The 19,250-nt window shown below is 57.6% G+C and overlaps 1 protein-coding gene across 11 annotated transcripts in view; it reads right to left on the minus strand.

Annotated features, from left to right (window-relative positions):
- PLEC (plectin) overlaps nt 1-19,118 on the minus strand; it is a 61,525-nt gene extending 42,407 nt beyond the window's left edge. For 5 of the 11 annotated variants that reach the window (XM_063606980.1, XM_055116057.2, XM_034966868.3 and 2 more), the window contains exons 1-2: nt 18,982-19,118; nt 17,454-17,652 (exon numbers count right to left, since the gene is read on the minus strand). In XM_063606980.1, coding sequence (XP_063463050.1) covers nt 17,454-17,646 — 193 coding nt within the window. In that variant the 5' untranslated portion in view covers nt 17,647-17,652; nt 18,982-19,118. Of the gene's footprint in view, nt 1-15,648; nt 15,832-17,453; nt 17,653-18,231; nt 18,251-18,348; nt 18,369-18,981 lie in introns of those variants that run through there. The other 6 variants (XM_063606983.1, XM_034966881.3, XM_034966876.3 and 3 more) reach the window with 4 other exon arrangements.
- Nucleotides 19,119-19,250: the final 132 nt, after the last annotated feature.

Consider the following 19,250-nt stretch of genomic DNA (forward strand, 5'->3'; position numbering starts at 1 on the left):
TCCCTGCCCCATCTTCACACCCACCCACCCACCCAGCCCCTAACCCCCTGGCAGCCTGCCCTGCTGGGGCTCTCTGGTGGTGGTGGAGCAGGCCAGTGGGCTGTGACCCGGTGACCCCATGCAGAGGCGACCTGCGACAGGCAGACACCCTGCTGGCAGACACCTCCACCTGGGGCCCCCGACAACAGCCCCAGGGAGACCAGGCCCAGTGAAATCCTGCCATAGATACATCCCGTACACACTCAGCCCTCCGGACGCACAGACCCCTGCTCTGCTCCCCGCCTAAGCCTGCGGCAGGTCCACAGGAGCCACCTCACCTGCCCCAGGCTTCTGCCTCGCAGCCTTGGCCCAATGACAGCCCGGCCTCTGCGCATGCTGCGGGACTGAGGTGGGAGGAGAGCCTTCCATGCTCTGGAGGCCACCCCTGCGCAGGGTGGGGCTCAGTGCGAGCTGAGTCAGGCCAGCCAGCCTGCAGGATTTCTGGGGTGGAGGGCCACCACTGCGGGACTGGATGCCCACCAGGGCTGCTGGGAGTCCCAGTGAGGGCCCAGGAGGCACAGCGGTTATCTCTCCGAGCCACATCCTTCTCCTGTCTCCCCTGCAGCCCAGTACAAGAGTATCTCAATACCGGGGGTCTGGTAGAGACCAATTTGCGGGGAAGGTCCTGGGTCCCACCCACATGACCCATCCATTAGGGGGCCCATCATTCCCAAATATCTCTCAAACCCGTCCTGTGCCCACTGTCTCCACCACACCCTGGCCTGGCCACCACCCTTTCACCTCAAAGACAGTGGTAGCCTCCCTCGTTGCCCCTCACCTCCAAGCACTGGACAACAGCAGCCACTGCTCTCCGAGCACAAGCAGGTCGCACCACAGCCCTGCCGCTGCCCTCTGGAGGCCCTCCTCACGCAGGCACCTGCTCCGCTGCAGCAGGGTGGACCTCGCCAGGCCTCTGTGGAGAGGCTTCTCACCTGATCCATGGTGGCTCCCCCTTCCCTCCCTCTCAGCCCTCCAACACCGAGACACCTGTGGGCCCCTGAGGCGGCTGCCTCACCCAGCACCAGACACGAAAGTGTCACCACAGGAAACATGGAGCAAGAGAAGAAATGAATTCCTGGAGTTCAAGGATACTGCACTTTCCCAGAACTCTGTTAATATCGTTGACTTCACTAGTAGATTAAAGGAGAAAACCGGTATATTGATCTAAAAAATCTTGACAGCTCATTTGATAAAAACCAGTATTTATAACAAGGGATGAGGTTACATTGTTAACATGAGAATAAATGCCCCTCGTAGCACAGCGGGGCACCCTCCCAGTGCGAGGCGAGGCTGCTGAGGGGAGGGCATGTGAGGGTGAACGCAGACGGTGCAGGCGCAGCTCTCGGTCCAGTGCCAGGACATGGGACAGCATTTACCCAAGTCAGCACTGCTCCTCTTGGCACCTGAAACAACTCAGCTCACCATTTACTGGAGCTCAGAGAAAGTTCACTGAGAGGCTGGCTTCAAACGCAGTTAGAAGACCCGAGAGATTTCTTTAGGCCAGCAATAACAAGTTAGGAAAATACAGCAGGAAAAAACTCTTCATCAGCACAAAACGTGCTGGAATAAGATAACTGACGATCGGTCAGAGCTGATGCAGGGAACGCCCCGGCTCCAGGATGGCTCCAGGACCAGGCTCGGGGTCCGGGATGCAGAGGCCCAGGTGGCAGATGCCACGCTAACCTGACGCGGCTGCAGTTCTGCTCACCCTCCCGCTGGCTCTGCCAGGAGACTCATTACACAAGTTCCCATCAGACAGCGAGGCCATGTGACTTGTCTGAAGCTCCAACACCGGGTGCTGGGCAGGTGGGAGGAGTCGGCCCACTTGGGCACTGCTGGAGGGACGACGACTGTAGTACCTAGCCAGCAACTTAGAAATTGTTTAAAAATTGTGTCTGAAACCTGGTGTGGTGGCTCACGCCTGTAATCCCAGCACTGTGGGAGGCCGAGGCAGGCGGATCACGAGGTCAGGAGATTGAGACCATCCTGGCTAACACGGTGAAACCCCATCTCTACTAAAAATACAAAATATTAGCCGGGTGTGGTGGCGGGCGCCTGTAGTCCCAGCTACTCAGGAGGCTGAGGCAGGAGAAGTGGAGGTTGCATTGAGCTGAGATCATGCCACTACACTCCAGCTTGGGCGACAGAGTGAGACTCCGTCTCAAAAAAAATAAAAAAGAACTGGCCAGGTGCGCGGTGGCTCACGCCTGTAATCCCAGCACTTTGGGAGGCCGAGGCAGGCAGATCACCTGAAGTTGGGAGTTCGAGACCAGCCTGACCAACATGGAGAAACCCTGGTCTCTACTAAAAATACAAAATTAGCCGGGCGTGGTGGTGCATGCCTGTAATCCCAGCTACTTGTGAGGCTGAAGCAGAAGAATCACTTGAACTCGGAGGGCGGAGGTTGCAGTGAGCCGAGATCATGCCATTGTACTCCAGCCTGGGCAACAAGAGCGAAACTCCGTCTCAAATAATAATAATAATAATAAAATAAACAATAAAATAAAATAAAAACTTAGGCCGGGCCCAGTGGCTCACGCTTGTAATTCAGCACTTTGGGAGGTCAAGGCGGGCGGATCACCTGAGGTCAGAAGTTCGAGACCAGCCTGGCCAACAAGGTGAAACCCCATCTCTACTAAAAATACAAAAATTAGCCGGGTGTGGTGGCGGGTGCCTGTAATCCCAGCTACTCAGGAGGCTGAGGCAGGAGAATCCCTCTAACCCGGGAGGCAGAGGTTGCAGTGAGCCAAGACTGCATCTCTGCACTCCAGCCTGGGTGATAAAGCAAGACTCTGTCTCAAGAGAAAAAAAAAAAAAAGAACTTATAACAGTTTACATTCTTCCCTTCACTAAACTTTAAAAATCAAAATCGTGTTGGAATAGAAAATATTCACGTGACTCAAACACTGAGGGTAGACAGAGAAGTCTTGCTCCCCTCCCTTCTCCCTGTCTCCCCCCACCCACACACACAGTGTGAAAATCACTGTTAGTGGCTTCCTGTTTGTTTCTCCAGAATTTCTTTACAGAAAATCAAGCAAATACCATGTGATTCTTGGTTTTCTTTCTTTTAACACAAACGGTGAAATCTTCCGGGCACCATTCTGCCCCTGCTTTCCCACCCATCCCACAGCTGGAGGCCTCCCGCTCTGCACGGGGACCGTGACCCACGTCTGGCCATGCAGAGCGGCACGTGTGGGCCCAGCCTCTGAGCACACTCAGGCCAGTGACCATCGTCTGCTCGGACACACACTGTGCATTTGCGGCTCTGACAGACGCTTTCTCTGGCCTGGTTCCCACAGCTTCACCAACAGAACCTAGAAATCCAGATTTTTGATTTTTGCCAATACGATAGGTAAAAAACGGTATCTTGATGTAAATTAAAGCTTAAATTTTGAAAACCACTTGACCCAGAAATTCCTTTTTTTTTTGAGACAGAGTCTTGCCCTGTCGCCCAAGCTGGAGTGCAATGGCGCAATCTCAGCTCACTGCAACCTCCGCCTCCCAGGTTCAAGTGATTCTCCTGCCTCAGCCTCCTGCGTAGCGGGGATTACACGCGTGCACCACCACACCCTGCTAATTTTTGTATTTTTAGTAGAGACAGGGTTTCACCATGTTGGTTAGGCTGGTCTCGTACTCCTGACCTCGTGATCTGCCCGACTCGGCCCCCCAAAGTGTTGGGATTACAGGCGTGAGCCACCGCACCTGGCCAGAAATTCCCTTTTTAACTACAGTCATAGAGATGCACAATGAGCCAGCTACAACACTGTTCACTGCAGTCATTTCTAATACAAAAATCCAAAATTAAGCTCCATGTCCTAGGAGAAAGGATTGATTGGTTAAATATGATATGGTTTGCATACAGGGGAATGCTGTATTGTAAATTAATGTCACAGAGAGATGCCCAAGCTGTATCACTAAGTAAAAGAAGTTACTTATGTCTAAAATACTTCATAACATTAAATCATGAAATTACAGATAAATTAACACACACTAAAGAACACTGCATGCTTTTTTATTTTTTTATTCTTTTTGAGACAGGGTCTTGCTCTTGTAGCCCAGGTTCACTGCAGTGTTGACATTCTGGGCTCAAGAGACCCTCCCACCTCAGGCTCCCAAAGTGCTGGGATTACAGGCACGTGCCACCTGTAATCACGTGCCCAGCCCACTGTGCACGCTTTTTAAAACAATGACTATGGAACAAAAATGTGTAAGTTCTACATTAACCGACTACTGCAGGATGGCTGGGTAGGTCCAATGGTGGCCACAAAAAAATCTATGTCCATGTCCCTGGAGCTCATAAATGTGGCCTTATTTGTAAACAGGGTCTCTGCAGATATAATTAAATAAAGGATCTTGAGATGAGATCATCTTGGATTACCTGGGTGGGCCCTAGATCCAAAAGCAAGTGTCCTTAGACGAGGAGAGACACAGAGGCAGGGACTGGCATGACGCAGCCACAAGCCAAGGGGCAGTGGAGTTGGAAGAGGCAGGCGGCTATTCCTAGGCTCTTCCCGGGTGCCTTCGGAGAAAGCGTGGACCTGCCGACACCGGATTTTTAACTTCTGGCCTCCGGAACAATCAAAAGATAAATTTCTATTGTTTTAGGGCGCCCTGCCTGTGGCTCTTCCCCGTGGGAATCACAGGAAATCAATACAGACAGCGAGCAGGAGCGGGGTGCCTCTGTGACGAATATCTGAAAATGTGGATGTGGCTTTGGAATTGGGTAATAAACAGAAGCTGGGACATCTTGAGGCACACAGTAGAAAAAGCCTAGCCTGTCTGACCAGACTGTTGGTAGAAATATGGGTATTAAAGGTGCTTGTGGTGAAGCCTTAGAAGGCAACGAGGAAAGTGGAGGAAAGGTGCTTCTCACATTGAAGCGAAACTTCGCCAAACTGTGTTCACTGTCGGGTGCTCAACAGAACTTGTAAGCAATGAACTTGGATATTTAGCTGAAAAGATTTCCAAGCAAAGTGTGGAAGGTGTGGCTTGGCTGCTTCTTGCTGCTTATGGTAAAGTACAGGAAGAAAGAGATAAATTGAGGAAGGAACTGTTAAGCAAAAAGGAACCAGCATGGGTGATTTGGGATATCTGCAGCCTATTTAGATTGCAAAAGATGCTCATGTTGGGAGGTTCACTGTTAGGAAAGTGTGTTCTGCAGAGAAAGCCATCTCTGCAGAGATGAGGTATGTGACTCATGGGTCCATTCACTCATCTCAACAGAAGCCAGGAATAGAGACAAGATTATCCAGGGAGGATCCGAGTGAACCCTTCTCTCTAATGGCCTGGCTCCCTGTGACATACGGGGAGACCCAGAAGGTTTATGAGACTGTTTTACCAGCAGAAACACTGCCTGCTTGGATTGAAGGGAACAGAGACAGGAGGAAATGAAGGAAGGTATTGGGCTTCTGAGAATCTACAGGCAAGAAACAGGATGACAGACCCAGGCAGCTGCAAACATGTGCTACCCTTCGAGAAAAAGGAAGAATGACTCCAAGGTCAGGGCCTTAGGCCTAGAGGCAGAGGCTGGCAGAGGTGCAGGTGCAGAGGGTGGGGCACTGAGCCACAGAAGAGCATTCACGGGCCTTGAAACCCCATGGAATTTGCCCTGCTGGATTTCAGACTTGCTTGCGACTGGCAACCCCTTTATTCCTTTATATTTCTCCCTTTGGGAATGGTGATGTCTAGTCTATGCCTAGCCCAACATTGCAGTTTGGAGGCATAAAACTTGCTTTCTAGTTTTACAAGTAAAAAGATGGAGAAAAATTTTGCCCCCATCTGGATCCTACCCAGAGCCTCACCAACACCTGATTTAGACACAACTTCGATGATCAGATTTGGGACTTCTGAGCTGATTAAATGTTGTTCTTGTTTTTTTCAAGATGGGGTCTCATTCTGTCACCGGGGTTCAGCCTCAGGGTTAAGCAATCCTCCTACCTCCACCTCCTGAGCAGCTGGGACTACAGCCATGTGCCACCACACCTGGCTAATTTTTTTTTTTTTTGAGATGGAGTCTTGCTCTGTCACCCAGGCTGGAGTGCATTGGTGCAGTCTCGGCTCACTGCAACCTCTGCCTCTCGGGTTCAAGCAAGTCTCGTGCCTCATACACCTGAGTAGCTGGGATTATTGGTGTGTACTACCACGACTGGCTGATTTTTGTATTTTTAGTAGAGACAAGGCTTCACCATGTTGGCCAGGCTGGTCTCCTGATCTCAGGTGATCCACCCACAGGCCTCCCAAAGTGCTGGGATTACAGGCGTGAGCCACTGCGCCTGGCTGAGCGGATGGAATTTTAGACTTAGAGCTGATGCTACAATAGGTTGAGACTTTGGGGCATGTTGGCATAAGAAACATTTATTTTGGAAGTGGAGCAGATGTAAGTTTTGAGGGACCAGAGGACAGACTGTAGTGGGTTGAATGGAGGTCCCCAAAAGATATGTCTATGAACAATTCCCTGGAACCCATAATTGGTATCTTATTTGGAAAAAGGGTCTTTGCAGGTGTAATTAACACAAGGATCTTGAGATGAGATCATCCTAGATTACCCAGTAGGGGGGGCCTAAAACCAATGCCAAGTGTCTTACAAGAGATGGAAGAGAAGCCACAGGGGAGAGGGCCATGGGAGAATGGAGGCCGACACTGGAGTGATGCGGCCACAAGCCCAGGCACCGATGGCCACCAGGAGCTGGAGAGGCCAGGAACAGAGTCTGCCCTGGAGCCTCCGACGGAGCATGGCCCTGTCAACATCTTGATTTTGGACATGTGGCCTCCAGAACCGTAAGAGAATACATTTCTGTATTAAGGCCACCCAGTTTGTGGGTACGTGTGACAGCAGCCACAGGAACCTAAAACAGGGCACATTCTCTGGGGGTATCCGTATTCTGTAAACGACCATGCATTCTTGTGGCAGTCATGACAGTGGCGTCCAGCTGGGTCTCTTAGGCCTATCCTGTGCCTGCTCTGTTAGCTTCCCAGGTAGCCACTCGTTTAGCAAGAAAGAAGAGAAAGAGATGCACCTTCAAAAGGTCAAAAGACACATTCATTTGAAAAACAGAGCAGAATAAAAATCATAAAAGCCACAACCAGAGACCTTTACTGCAGCTACCTCTTTCTGCTGCACCTGCAGACCCGCACTTCAAGCCCTGACCAGCCCCACTCCCCCACCCAACCCCCACCCCCCCGCCCGCCCTGGTGTGCCCCTGTGGATGGCCTTCCCCACCCTCACCGTCCCACTTGGCCCCAGCCCACCTGACACACCAGCCTGCCCAAGAGCACCCAGACTCACACCAGCCACCCTGATGCCATCCTGGGGCCTTCCTTTCCTGCAGCACTGGCCCTGGGTCTGCCGCTACTCCTGGAGCCACACAGGGACACAAAGTGATCCCCATCCCATTCCTGGTCCTGGGTCCCCTCTGCCTCCAGGAAGAAGCAGCAACAGTCCTGCCAAGAGCTGGCCACCAGCTGGGAGGACTCTTCTGCAGCTAACCAGGACCCGAACCCTGGAGAGCAGGCCCCACAGGCTGATGTCCCAAGTCCGACAGGATCCTGTCTTCCCAGCTGGCACCCTCCTTCCACCGTCTGAACGCGTGTTCCCAACTCCCCTTCCGCCTGGTCTGCCACCATGCCAGGCCACTGCGCCTACAGATGACCCGGCCCATGCCCCATTTTGGGTCCCTGACCTCATGACCCACGGCCCCTGCTCTCCCAGCCCCGCAACTCCCTACCCACTGTGGGTCTGTGGGCATCACCCATGACCCCAGCAGTGGGAGATCTGGGCACCTGGTCCCACTAGCATCGCCCTTCCCAGCCTCCTCCAGTCCCTTCTTGAGGTACCTGGCCCCTGGCCCCTCTGCTGCCAGCTCCTCTTGGGCCTCACTGGGGAAACCCAGGCCACAGGGCACCACTGCCCACACCCTCCCAACAGCCCAACCCTGGGAAAATCTCCAGGGCCCTCAGTGGTGAGCAGCAGTCTGGACTGGCCACTGATGATGTGTGGCTGGGTAAATGTGAGCGACCACTCAGTACTCACCCTGGGCCAGGTGATGCCCATGCCCCCTGTGACCATGCAGGTCCCTCAGGCCAAGGCCCAGGGAGCTCCTTCCCCAGGGAACTCGGGCCAGCATCCAGCTGAGGCTGTGACCTGCTGCGGCCTAGCCTCCATGTCACCGCTCTGTCCTGGAGAGGGTTCTCCCTCCCTGCCACCCTGCTGGACCCACCATAGCCTGGCACCAGCAGGGCCTCCTGAGCACTTCCCACATGCCCCCTGGCACCTCCAATCCAACGACACCCCAAGCAGTCCCGGTGAGGTCCCAACACCCCTTATCACCTGGTCCCAGCACCATCCAGGCCTCACCCTGCTCCCAACATGGCCCTGCTTCCTCACGCCCCTCCCTCCTTCACAGACCCAACAGGCCCCCATGGCTGCACAGCTGCCCACTGCTCTGCTTCCCGGCTGCATCTTCTCATAGGCACCTAAGCTCTGGAGGACCCCAGGCTTGGAGCTCTGGCCTGAGGCCTGCCCTAGGGATGGCCTCCCAGCCTGGTCTCCCCACCTCGGCCCGGCATTTCCTGCACCTCAGTGTCTGCACACACATTCCTATCTCACAGGCATCTCTGATTTTATGCACCCAAGGCTAAGTGCTGGCTCTTCCGCCCTCTCTGCCGCAGGCACATCCTCTCCACCCCAGGCTGCTCTCCACCTCCACAGCCACCACGGGGGTCTCCTCAGCTGCTCCTTGGGAGGCACCAGGCCAGGATCTTGCTGGGGTCCAGCCAGCTCCAAGTCCACCTATCCCTCCCACCCAACGCTTGTTTCAAGCCACACCTGCCACAGGACAGGGCGGGGCTCGGCTGGGGGGGTACAAAAGTGAAGCAACACATAGTCCCCACGTCAGGAAGCTGGATTCTGCCACAGGACAGGGCAGGGCTCGGCTCGGGGGCACAGAAGTGAAGCAACACACAGCCCCTGCGTCAGGAAGCTGGATTGGTGGAAGGGGAGATGTTTACGATCGTCCCTGTTACCCACAAGCCCACGGCCAGACCCTATGGGCGTGACACCAAGCATGACATCGAGCCTCCTTGAACATCTCGACCTCAGCCCCAAGCAAATTCCACAAAGATCAAAGACAGAGATGTTTAAAAACATGCAGCAGTGCTGGAAGCAACTCTCAGCAGATGTTTTTCTAAAAGAAGGCCATTTTAAGCATAGCATAAAATCCAGAAATCATAAAAGACTGGTGAGTGTTAAAAATTGATATGGCTAAAGAAACCACAGATAGAATCAGGCCGGGCGTGGTGGCTCACGCCTGTAATCCCAGCACTTTGGGAGGCCGAGGTGGGCAGATCACGAGGTCAGGAGATCGAGACCGTCCTGGCTAACACGGTGAAACCCCGTCTCTACTAAAAATACAAAAAATTAGCCGGGCGTGGTGGCAGGCGCCTGTAGTCCCAGCTACTCGGGAGCCTGAGGCAGGAGAATGGCGTGAACCCGGGAGGCGGAGGTTGCAGTGAGCCGAGATCGCACCACTGCATTCCAGCCTGGGCGACAGAGCGAGACTCCGTCTCAAAAAAAAAAAAAAAAAAAAAAAAAAGAAACAGACAGAATTAAACAAAAATAGATGCGTGGTGTGAGACCCATCCACGGTGTGCCCAGTGGGGACACAGCGGGAACTTTCCAGGAGCTGAAAAGTTCTGTTCCGTGAGCTGGTGCTGCCCACAGGCAACTTCGAAGTTTACGCCGAATACAAGTGTCCCTCGGTATCAGTGGGAGAGGGGCTCTGGACTCCCCATGGATACCAGAATCCACAGATGCTCAAGTCTCTGATGTAAAAAGGTGTAGTAGCCAGGCATGGCAGCAGCTCACACCTGTAATCCCAGTACTTTGGGAGGCCAAGGCAGGAGGATCCCTTGATTCCATTTCCACGTGAGCACAGGAGTTTAAGACCAGCCTGGCCAACAATGCTTGTGAATAGGCAGTTCACAAAAGAAAAGGTGCAAATGGTCAACAACTCTAGGAGATGTGCTCAGCTTAATTAATAATCAAAGAATTCAGGCCAGGCGCGGTGGCTCACACCTGTAACCCCAGCACTGAGGCCGAGGCAGGTGGCTTACTTGAGGTCAGGAGTTCAAGACCAGCCTGGCCAACATGGGGAAACCCTATCTCTACTAAAAATACAAAAATTAGCCAAGTGTGGTGGCGCACACATGTAATCCCAGCTACTTGGGGGGCAGAGGCAGGAGAATTGCTTGAACCCAGGAGGCAGAGGTTGCAATGAGCTGAGATCATGCCACTGCACTCCAGCCTGGGTGACAGAGCGAGACAGAGCGAGACTTCATCTCAAAAAAAAAAAAAGGAAGAAAAGAAAACTTTGGTGTAAAGCTTCATGACTTGGATTAGACAATGGCTTCTTAAATATGGCACCAAAAGCACAAGCAACCAAGGAAAAAAATAGATAAACTGGAGTCATAATAATTAAAATTAAAATGTACGTGCTTCGAAGGACACCACCGGCCAGGTGAGGTGGCTCACGCTGTAATCCAGCACTGTGGAGGCTGAGGCCAGGAGTTTGAGACCAGCCTGGCCAATATGGCGAAGCCCCATCTCTACTAAAAATACAAAAATTAGCCAGGTGTGGTGGCAGACGCCTGTAGTCCCAGCTACTCGGGAGCCTGAGGTACGAGAGTCACTTGAACCTACACCAGCCTGGGTGACAGAGCAAAACTCCATCTCAAAAAAAAAAAAAAAAAAAAAAAAAAAAGACACCAGCAAGCAAATAAAAAGGCAAACCACAGAAACAGAAAATGTTTCCAAATCATATTTCTGATAAAGGACTGGCATCTAGAATATATAAAGAACACTTACAACTCAAAAATACCAAAAGGTAAATTCTAAAATGGACAAAGGATTGAAATACACATTTCTCAAAAGATATAAAAAATGGCCAACAATCACACCAAAGTGCTCAACGTCATTAGCCATCAGGAAATGCAAATCAAACCACAACGAGATTCCACTCGACACCCACTAGGATTGGATGTCTGCAATCAAAGAGTCAGATAATAATAAGTGTTGGTGAGGATGTGAGGAAATTGGAAACCTCGCACCCGGCTGTTACTGGGCATGCAGAATGGCGCGCCCACTTTAGGAAGCAATCTGGCAGTTCTTCAAAATGGTTAAATATAGAATTACCGCACAGCTGAGCAATTCCACTCCTAGGTATCTACCCAGCAGAAATAAAAAACATACGACCACACAAAAACGTGTATGCAAACGTCCATAGCAGCCTCACTCGTAACAGCCAAAAGGTGGAAACAACCCACTATCCGTCAATTGATAAACGCATAAGCAAAAGTGGGCACTTCCACACCACGGAACCGACTCCAGCGGGGGGAGAGTGAGGTGCTGATGGCACGGCGATGTGAGCAGCCCTGACAGCGTCCGGGCAAGTCAAAGAGGCCAGACCCAGGGCCAGTACAGGCCAATCCATAACCAATCCTGTCTGCCTGAGCCCCTCAGCCCCCCCATTCTCCCTGTCCCCCATCCAGGGCAGATTCCTCTGGGGCTGAGGCTACTGCAGCCTGTGGTGGGAGAGCTCTGGGCACCCCGTGGAAGAGGCCTCCGTGCTGAGGGCTGTGGGTTGGTGACTTAGACAGTCGGCCCAGCTGCCAAGAGGTGTCCAGTCGCCCGGCCCCCCAAGCCTGGCCTGTGACAGCTCATAGAGGCTGGGCCGTCCTGCCGCACCATGGGAGCCTGGAGAGAGACCTGGGGTGGGTGCGGCAGGGTGGGGACAGTTCTAGGAGAGAGTTGTGGCGATGCAGGTGAGTGGAGGTGAGGTGGTCAATCCATAACTGAGAAGAGAGCAGTGTTGCCAGGGGCTAGGTGACAAAATATCCTGGAATTGACAGCTACACAACTCCGAATCTACTGAAACCACTGAATTGGACGCTTCGAATGGGTGAATGGTGTGGCATGTGAATTACCTCTCAATAAAGCTATCAAAAAATACTAATAATCAGCATGAGGTCAACCTAATTGGTACTGACATGAAAAGCCAGTGGCTCCAGAGGAAATCTCAGTCTGAGCTCCCTGTAAAGGGGCGGCCAAACCCGTGTGCTCTCTCCCGCCCTCTCTCATGCACAGCGATCGCCCCAGCCGGGAGCCTGAACCCAGAGGTGTGACTCTCCCCGTTTTTCTTTGTATACTTCCACTCTGCTTGATTTTCTTTTTTTGAGCGTTTTACTTTTGACAGTAAACACCGACCAAAATTCCTCTCCAGTGAGCCCCAAATAACCTCCAGCCTGCCCTCTGCCAGCTGAGCACCAACCACTGCAGATGACGCCCTACGCCATCACCCACTCACCCGTGCAAACACCCTGCAGTGCTGGCTGAGGGCCTGGGGCCAGTGCCAGGGACACAGATAACCAAGCTCAGAGTCCAGGACAGGGGAGAGTAGGGGACACATGAGGAGGGGGCCAGGCACAGTGGCACTGGGCAGGCCCAGGGCTGGCAAGGGGTCCTGAAGAGAATGCAGGCCACAGGCTGGGCACACGCCCTGTGGAGACCAAACACACCCAGCCCCTCTCCAGGCCCACTTTTCCCCCAGACCAATGCAGGCCTCCCACCCCGGCCCCTGCCCCACACCAACGCCACCCACTCACCAACAGTACTCAGCCCGGCCTCATTCTCACCCCTGCTGCCCCCTCCAGGACCACCTCACAGCACCCCTAAGCCCCACTCCCATCCCTAACATGACAACCTAAAGTCTCTATCCCCAGCTGCCCAGGCCCCCGGCTGGCCCCACTCCCCACTCCCCGGCCTGCACTCATGCCCTGACCCCCAAGACAGGTCCCTGCCCACAACGCTGGACTGCTGCTGGGCCGCTCTTTCTTTCTTCACTGACCGCCTCACCTCCACTCACCTGCATCGCCACAACTCTCTCCTAGAACTGTCCCCACCCTGCCGCACCCACCCCAGGTCTCTCTCCAGGCTCCCATGGTGCGGCAGGACGGCCCAGCCTCTATGAGCTGTCACAGGCCAGGCTTGGGGGGCTGGGCGACTGGACACCTCTTGGCAGCTGGGCCGACTGTCTAAGTCACCAGCCCACAGCCCTCAGCACGGAGGCCTCTTCCACGGGGTGCCCAGAGCTCTCCCGCCACAGGCTGCAGTAGCCTCAGTCCCAGAGGAATCTGCCCTGGATGGGGGACAGGGAGAATGGGGGGGCTGAGGGGCTCAGGCAGACAGGAAGTTGGCGATGTTCCGAGCGAAGCAGTGGCCGACTGACTGTACAGGGAAGACCGGGGATTTCCAGGGGAGAGCCAGGGAATGACGTGTCCAGGGGAGGGTCTGAGACGTTGTGGGGTGGGGGGTGAAGGTCACCGGAGTGAGGGTCAGACAAGGAGTTGTCTGTGAGAGGGCAGAGTGAGGTGGAACCGAGGCAATGCCACAGAGGGGAGGAGGCCAGGAGGCCAAAGCCAGAGCACCTCCTCAGTGCAGGGATCAGCTGGGCAGGGGGCACAGGCCTGGCCTCCCTGCCCCCCTCGGAACCACCGAATGCTGAGCTGGGCCCAGGACAGGGGCCCGCAGCTGCTTACCATGGAGGGACTTGGGGCTGCCTCACCGTCACTGGCTGGCTGGCAAGGGGTGCCATGCCCTCCCACAGTCCCTCCGCCCCAGGGACAGGAAGGGCCGGGGCTCCAGCCCTCTAGCAGGTCCAAGGGGCTCACAGAGGTCAGGCCTGGAAAGGTGTAGGGCACAGGGGCCACCTCTGACCTCCTGCAGGCCCTCCTCAGCCTTGGTCCGTGGCTCCCAGACACAGGTACCAGCCCAGCCCGTCCCGTCCCCTTGTCTCAAGCCAGGAGCTAAGGAGACTTGGGGTACCTGGTGTGCTCACGGAGCCTCAGCACCTGCCTTGCTGTTTAGCCACTCTCAGGCCAGTGCCACACACATGCGGGCAGCTGCACCATCACGTGACAACTCCACTTCAGGCAGGCACCCCGGCCCCCCTGCCCCCTCACCAGCCTCCACAACCAAGCCCAGAAGGCAGACAATGGGCCAAGACTGCGAGTGTGCCCAACACCAATCCTGGCCTCCAGAGGAGCTGAGCTTGGGAGGGAGGACCCTGAGAGAGGGTCCCAGCAACCTCCAGGGATCTGTCTGGCTCACCCCTGGATGAATCAGAAGTAGCTCCCACCCCAGGAGGTAGAGGAAAGACAGCCCTGGGGCCAGGAAAGCCTCAGCACAATGCCCAGAACAGGCTGGGGCACCCCAGGCAGCCCAGCAACCTGACCAGACCAAGAATTCCAGGAGGAAACTCCTGCACAGTTCCCGCACTTTGAACAGAGCGGTCAGCTCAGAAACAGCTCTGTCCTGGGGCTTGCCAGGAGGGCTGGAGCCCAGGTGGGCGGCTGCTTCCCTGCCCTATACCCCAGCACCCCTCCTGGTGCTCCCTCCAAGGCAGGGCCGGCCATGTAGAGCATGAGCAACAGGCTGCCAGCTCCAGGCTTCCCCAAGGGTGCAGGAGTGTCTCCCCTGGCCCGAATGAACTAGTCACACAGGCAAAGCGGCTGGGCACAGCACTGTCAAACAGAGCCACAGCAGTACATCCACCCTGCCCCAGAGCCGTCGCTGGAGGACGCCTGAAGGAGATGAGTTCGGGGCACCATGAAACCTACCCAGCTGGGCAAGGTTGTGGTGGAGAGTGGCACCATGGGGCCCCAGCAGGACCTCTCTCCCTGAGCTGCCCTTGGGGGCAGAGCCAGCAAAACCAGCCACGTGGAGCTGGAGCCTGCTCTGATCGGCTCTGCCGGGGGGGCCCCCACCGCGACCCTCCCCAGCAGCTCAGTCCCTTGCCCCTAAGCCTCTGCAGGCCGGCAGCCAATGCTGTGTCCACAACCGCCTGGAGCCGGGCGACCCAGGCTGAGCCAGGCAGCTGGGCTGCAAGAATGGCTGGCGGGACCAGGACCTGGGAGGGTCCAGGGGCTCCCCGTGGGCGTGGACTAGGGCAAGGGGGTCTGCCGAGGCACCAAGCAGGTGGGCAGGCCACTCTGATGCTCCCCTAGAGAGGAAGGAGGGGCCACCCTGACCCCTAGCCCACAGCTGTCCCCTAGTGAACAGAGAAGGGGTGTGTGGGGGGGGTGCCCTGCCAAGGAAGGGTGGCAGCCCAGGCCCTCGCCAGTTTAGGGAGGTGAGGAGAGGCGGCAACTATGTGACCCATTGCCAGGCGGCGGGGCTGCCCCTGTTCCATGCAGACGCGCCCCAGAGGTGGGGCAGGGGATGGCTCAGCCTTGACCCATGTGTCTGCTGGCCACAGACACCGGATCCTGGCTCAGACAGCCGACCCCGACAAGCCCTGAGCGCCCCCACCCGCCCGCGGCCCACCCCACCCACCCGAGCCGCGCAATGCCCTATTAAGGGCATGGCCTCGGGGGCTCAGCAGAGCGAGTCCTCCCCTTCCCTAGGCACTGGCAGCCGTTGGGGGCGATCCAGGCGGACAAGGCCGGCGGAGTGGCCGCGCTCGGGCCGGCGATCGGGACCGCCACCGTGGACAACAAGGTGCTCGGCGGCTGGGCTGTCAGGAGCGGCCCGGCAGGCAGCGGGACGGGGGGCCGTACCTTTGTACTTCTCGCGCACCTCCTCGTAGGCCTGGATGAAGTCCTGCTCGTCGGGCAGCGGGCCGGACGTCAGCAGGCCGGCCATGCTGGCGGGCGCGGGGCGCGGGGCGCGGGGTGCAGCGGAGCCTCCAGCACCCGGCGGCCACTCTGTCCCCGCGGCCGCGCGCGCCGCTTAAAGAGGCCGCCCCCGCCCCGCCCCCGCACCCAGGATGCCCCACGGGCGGGGCGGGGCCGGGGCCGCCGCGGCCCGGCAGAGGGAGCCGCGTCTGGGCGCCTCCCGGCGGGCCGGTTCCGCGGGCTCCGAGTCCCGCACGCACGCCCTTTCCCGTTCTCGCCCGGGTCGCGGCCGCGGACACCGCGGTCGCCCGGGGGGTCCTCGGGTGGCCCCCGCCCAGGGGCGGCCGCGACCTGTCTGTTCCCCGCCGGGCCGGCGACCTGCCTCCGAGACGCGCCCCTGCCCGCCCCCCACCTTGCTTCCTGCGTGCAGCTGAGAACTTTCCCATTGCAACATTGGAGACGACTGAGTCGGTATAAAGAACCCTTAAAACACTACACACAAGAAAAATTAAGTACACATACGAGGACTGGAATAGCCCATTCACAGAAGGAAAAAATGCTTGGTGATAATTAAAACAACTCTTTCCACCCATCAGATTGGCAAAGCCCCCGCTCTCCCCGCCTTCACCAATGTCGGCCACCCTGTCTGGGATGCCCCTGGCCGTGTTTTCTCCAAGCTTAATGCCATATGTCCTGTAACTGCAAGTCCCGCTTCCAGGAATCAGTCCTAAGGAAACCGTCAGAGGACGCAGAGCCCCGGCGCGGAAGGTGCTGGCTGGGGGCAAAGCCTTTGCAGTGAGTACTGAAGGCAACCACGGTCAGCCGGGGCCTCGGGACCCCCCACACTCCTCCACAACTGTAAAGGTGATGCTGAAGAAAGCCCAGGCGTGGGAACGACACAAGTGATTCCCTTTCAAGTGGGAAGAAAGTGACTTCTTTCTTTAAAGTCCGTGTGTGCTGTGAAAAGCCCTGAAGGTCATGCAGATGGAACCAGACCCTGGGGCTGGAGCTGGGTGCAGAGCAGTGACCCTCTCCTTCCCTCTTTCCTGCTCCTACCAGCCCCGCTTCCCGTCGTCTGCAACATCCCCCCAGGGCTCAGCACCTGGCCTTGCAGCCCTCTCCTGGCCTCCCGCAGGGGCCTCCCTGCCCTCCGGCTGGAACAGGTCGGGACTCTCAAGCCAAAGCCTAGAGAGCTACTGCTCCTCCCTCTCCTAGCACGCCCTGCCCATGGCCTCCAGCTCTAGGTCACCCACTTCCCTCCTGCCCTCCCCCTTCCCCAAGCATCTCGCTGGATGCTTCCCATCGTTCTCCCTGGATGGAGGAGCTACTAGAAAGTAAGGCCAGATCCTGGCTCAGGAAGAGGCTGGGGCTCCAGACAACCAGGTACCCCCTCCCTATACACTGCTCCTGTACATTCCCACCTGGCCGCCATTGTGGCAGCCAAGACCGAGGGCCTGGTGGGGAGCCCAAAAAATTATCCCCGTTGCATCTGGGCACTGGACCGTGTTAAAATCAAGGATGGATGCCGCGGCAAGAAGCCCAACCCCAGGCCTCATGAACCGCCTGGGCGCGGCCAGCAGGTGGCGCTGTGCCGCCTGCACTCACCTGGGACGCGCGAGGCCCTCCCTGACCCGCAGATCCCCCTGGGCCTCCCCCACCCAGTCCCAGCTCCAGCGCCCAGCACGCAGCGGGAACTCAGTCAACCTCGCGTGCCAAGGAGGCGCACAGGCAAGGCCCTGCGCAGTTACCTGCGATGCGAATGACCGCCCGCTCAGCTGGGTCCAGGACACTCCCGTTGCTCCCAGCGCCACCCCCGCTGCGCCGGCTCCGCTGCGTTTTCCCAAGGTTCCAGGGCAGTGTGTCCCCAGGGCTGGGCGAGCCACTGCTTCCATTGGAGACATCTTCAGCGACTGCCCGGACCTCAGCGTCCTCACCCGACATGGCCTCCTGGAAGGGGAGCAGGAGGGGTCACATCTCTGCCTGTTCAGGAGTGGACTCTGCACGCCGACCCACCCACCACCTTCTTAACCTAGACACTGACCTCTCCCCACCCAGCCTCTCGCCTGGACACTGGCACCCACACCCCTCCTGCACTTTGCTGTACCCACATATTGACCCCCATGCTCTCGCCCCAGGCACTGACTTACCCTCTCTCCATCCATGACTGCCTTGCCCCTTCCCGCGCACTCCTCAGATACCCACACGGTGACCCCCCAGCCACTGGCCTTACCCTCCAGTCCATCACCAGGACACTGACCACCCTGGCCACCCCCACTCCCGCACACTGACTGCTACTCTCCTCTCTTAGTCACCCACACCCCCCCCCCACCTACTCTGTCACCCAGGGGCTCAACCGGCACACGACAGACCACCTTCCACTCTGTCAAATGGAAGGGGAAGGGGTGACTACCTTCACTCAGATGCCGGCCTCCACTGCCTCCATCCCAAACTGGACCCGCCTCTAACCCTCTAATCGCAGGCAGGCGAGGCCATCAAGGAACGCTGACCACCGCCCCCTCCACTCACCGGGTCATCAGGGAAGGACACCCAAGCCCTTCCCCTGGACACCGGCAGTCCACCTCCAAGCTCTCTCGACCTCTAGAACTCCCCATCACGCCACCCCACCTCAGCCCGCAGTCCCACCTCGATCTCCGCAGCGAAGGCCTATAAATAGCTGCAGCCGCAGCGGCGTGGGCCGCGGGAGCTCTGCTGCAGCGAGGCCGGGAGTGAGCCCAGGCCGCCGCTCCAGCAGCCCACAGTGGGGGCGCGTACACCGGCACCGCGGACGCAACCAGGACGCACGCATACCCACGCGCGCACACTCCCCAGCCCCCGTCCCCAAGAGCACTGGCGTGCGGGAGGTGAATGGGGCTCTGTCTCGGAGGGGGTGGGCTGGCGTGGGGGCACAATGTGGGCTCTGTGCCTCCGCCCTCAGGCCAAGGGCTAAGGAGGAGACAGCGGACACCGAGGAGGGGGCCGCCGCGCCCCGCCCCCACTGGCTTCTCCACGGGCCGCCCCGGTTGCAGCCCCCCGCCCGGAGCCCTGCGGTCAGCCGCGCCTCCCCAGCAGCCTTTCCTGCCCACACCCCGGGCACCGCCCGTCCAGTTCCGCAGTCTCGGGCGTGCAGGGAGGTGCTGTCCTCTCGAGCGAGGGCAGGAGGGGGCGCGGCGCAGCCCCTAGTTCCGTGTGGCCTGCGGCCGGAGACCGCCCCCCGACCCCCACCCCGCAGCGCCCGCACGCGGCGCGCCTCTCCATCCTGGCCGCGGTCATACATGCCTGGTGGCTCCGCTCACTTCAGCTCTGCCGCCGCAGCCAGACTGCTCGGGCCGGGAGAGCGGCGGAGGCGGCGCAGGCGGGGCGAGCCCCGAGCCCCGCCCCGGCCCCCACCCAGAGCTGCGCCGCGCGGGCCCGGCCGAGAGCGAGCGAACGCTGCCAGCGAGATCGGGCGCCCGTGTCTGCGCGGGGCCGCCGAGATCTCGGGAGCGGCGGGGCTGGGGCCCGCGCGGGCGATTCGGCCAGGGCAGCGGCGCACACCTGAGCCCCCG

Source organism: Pan paniscus, chromosome 7, assembly GCF_029289425.2.
Source record: "Pan paniscus chromosome 7, NHGRI_mPanPan1-v2.0_pri, whole genome shotgun sequence".
NCBI classification, from domain to species: Eukaryota; Metazoa; Chordata; class Mammalia; order Primates; family Hominidae; genus Pan; species Pan paniscus.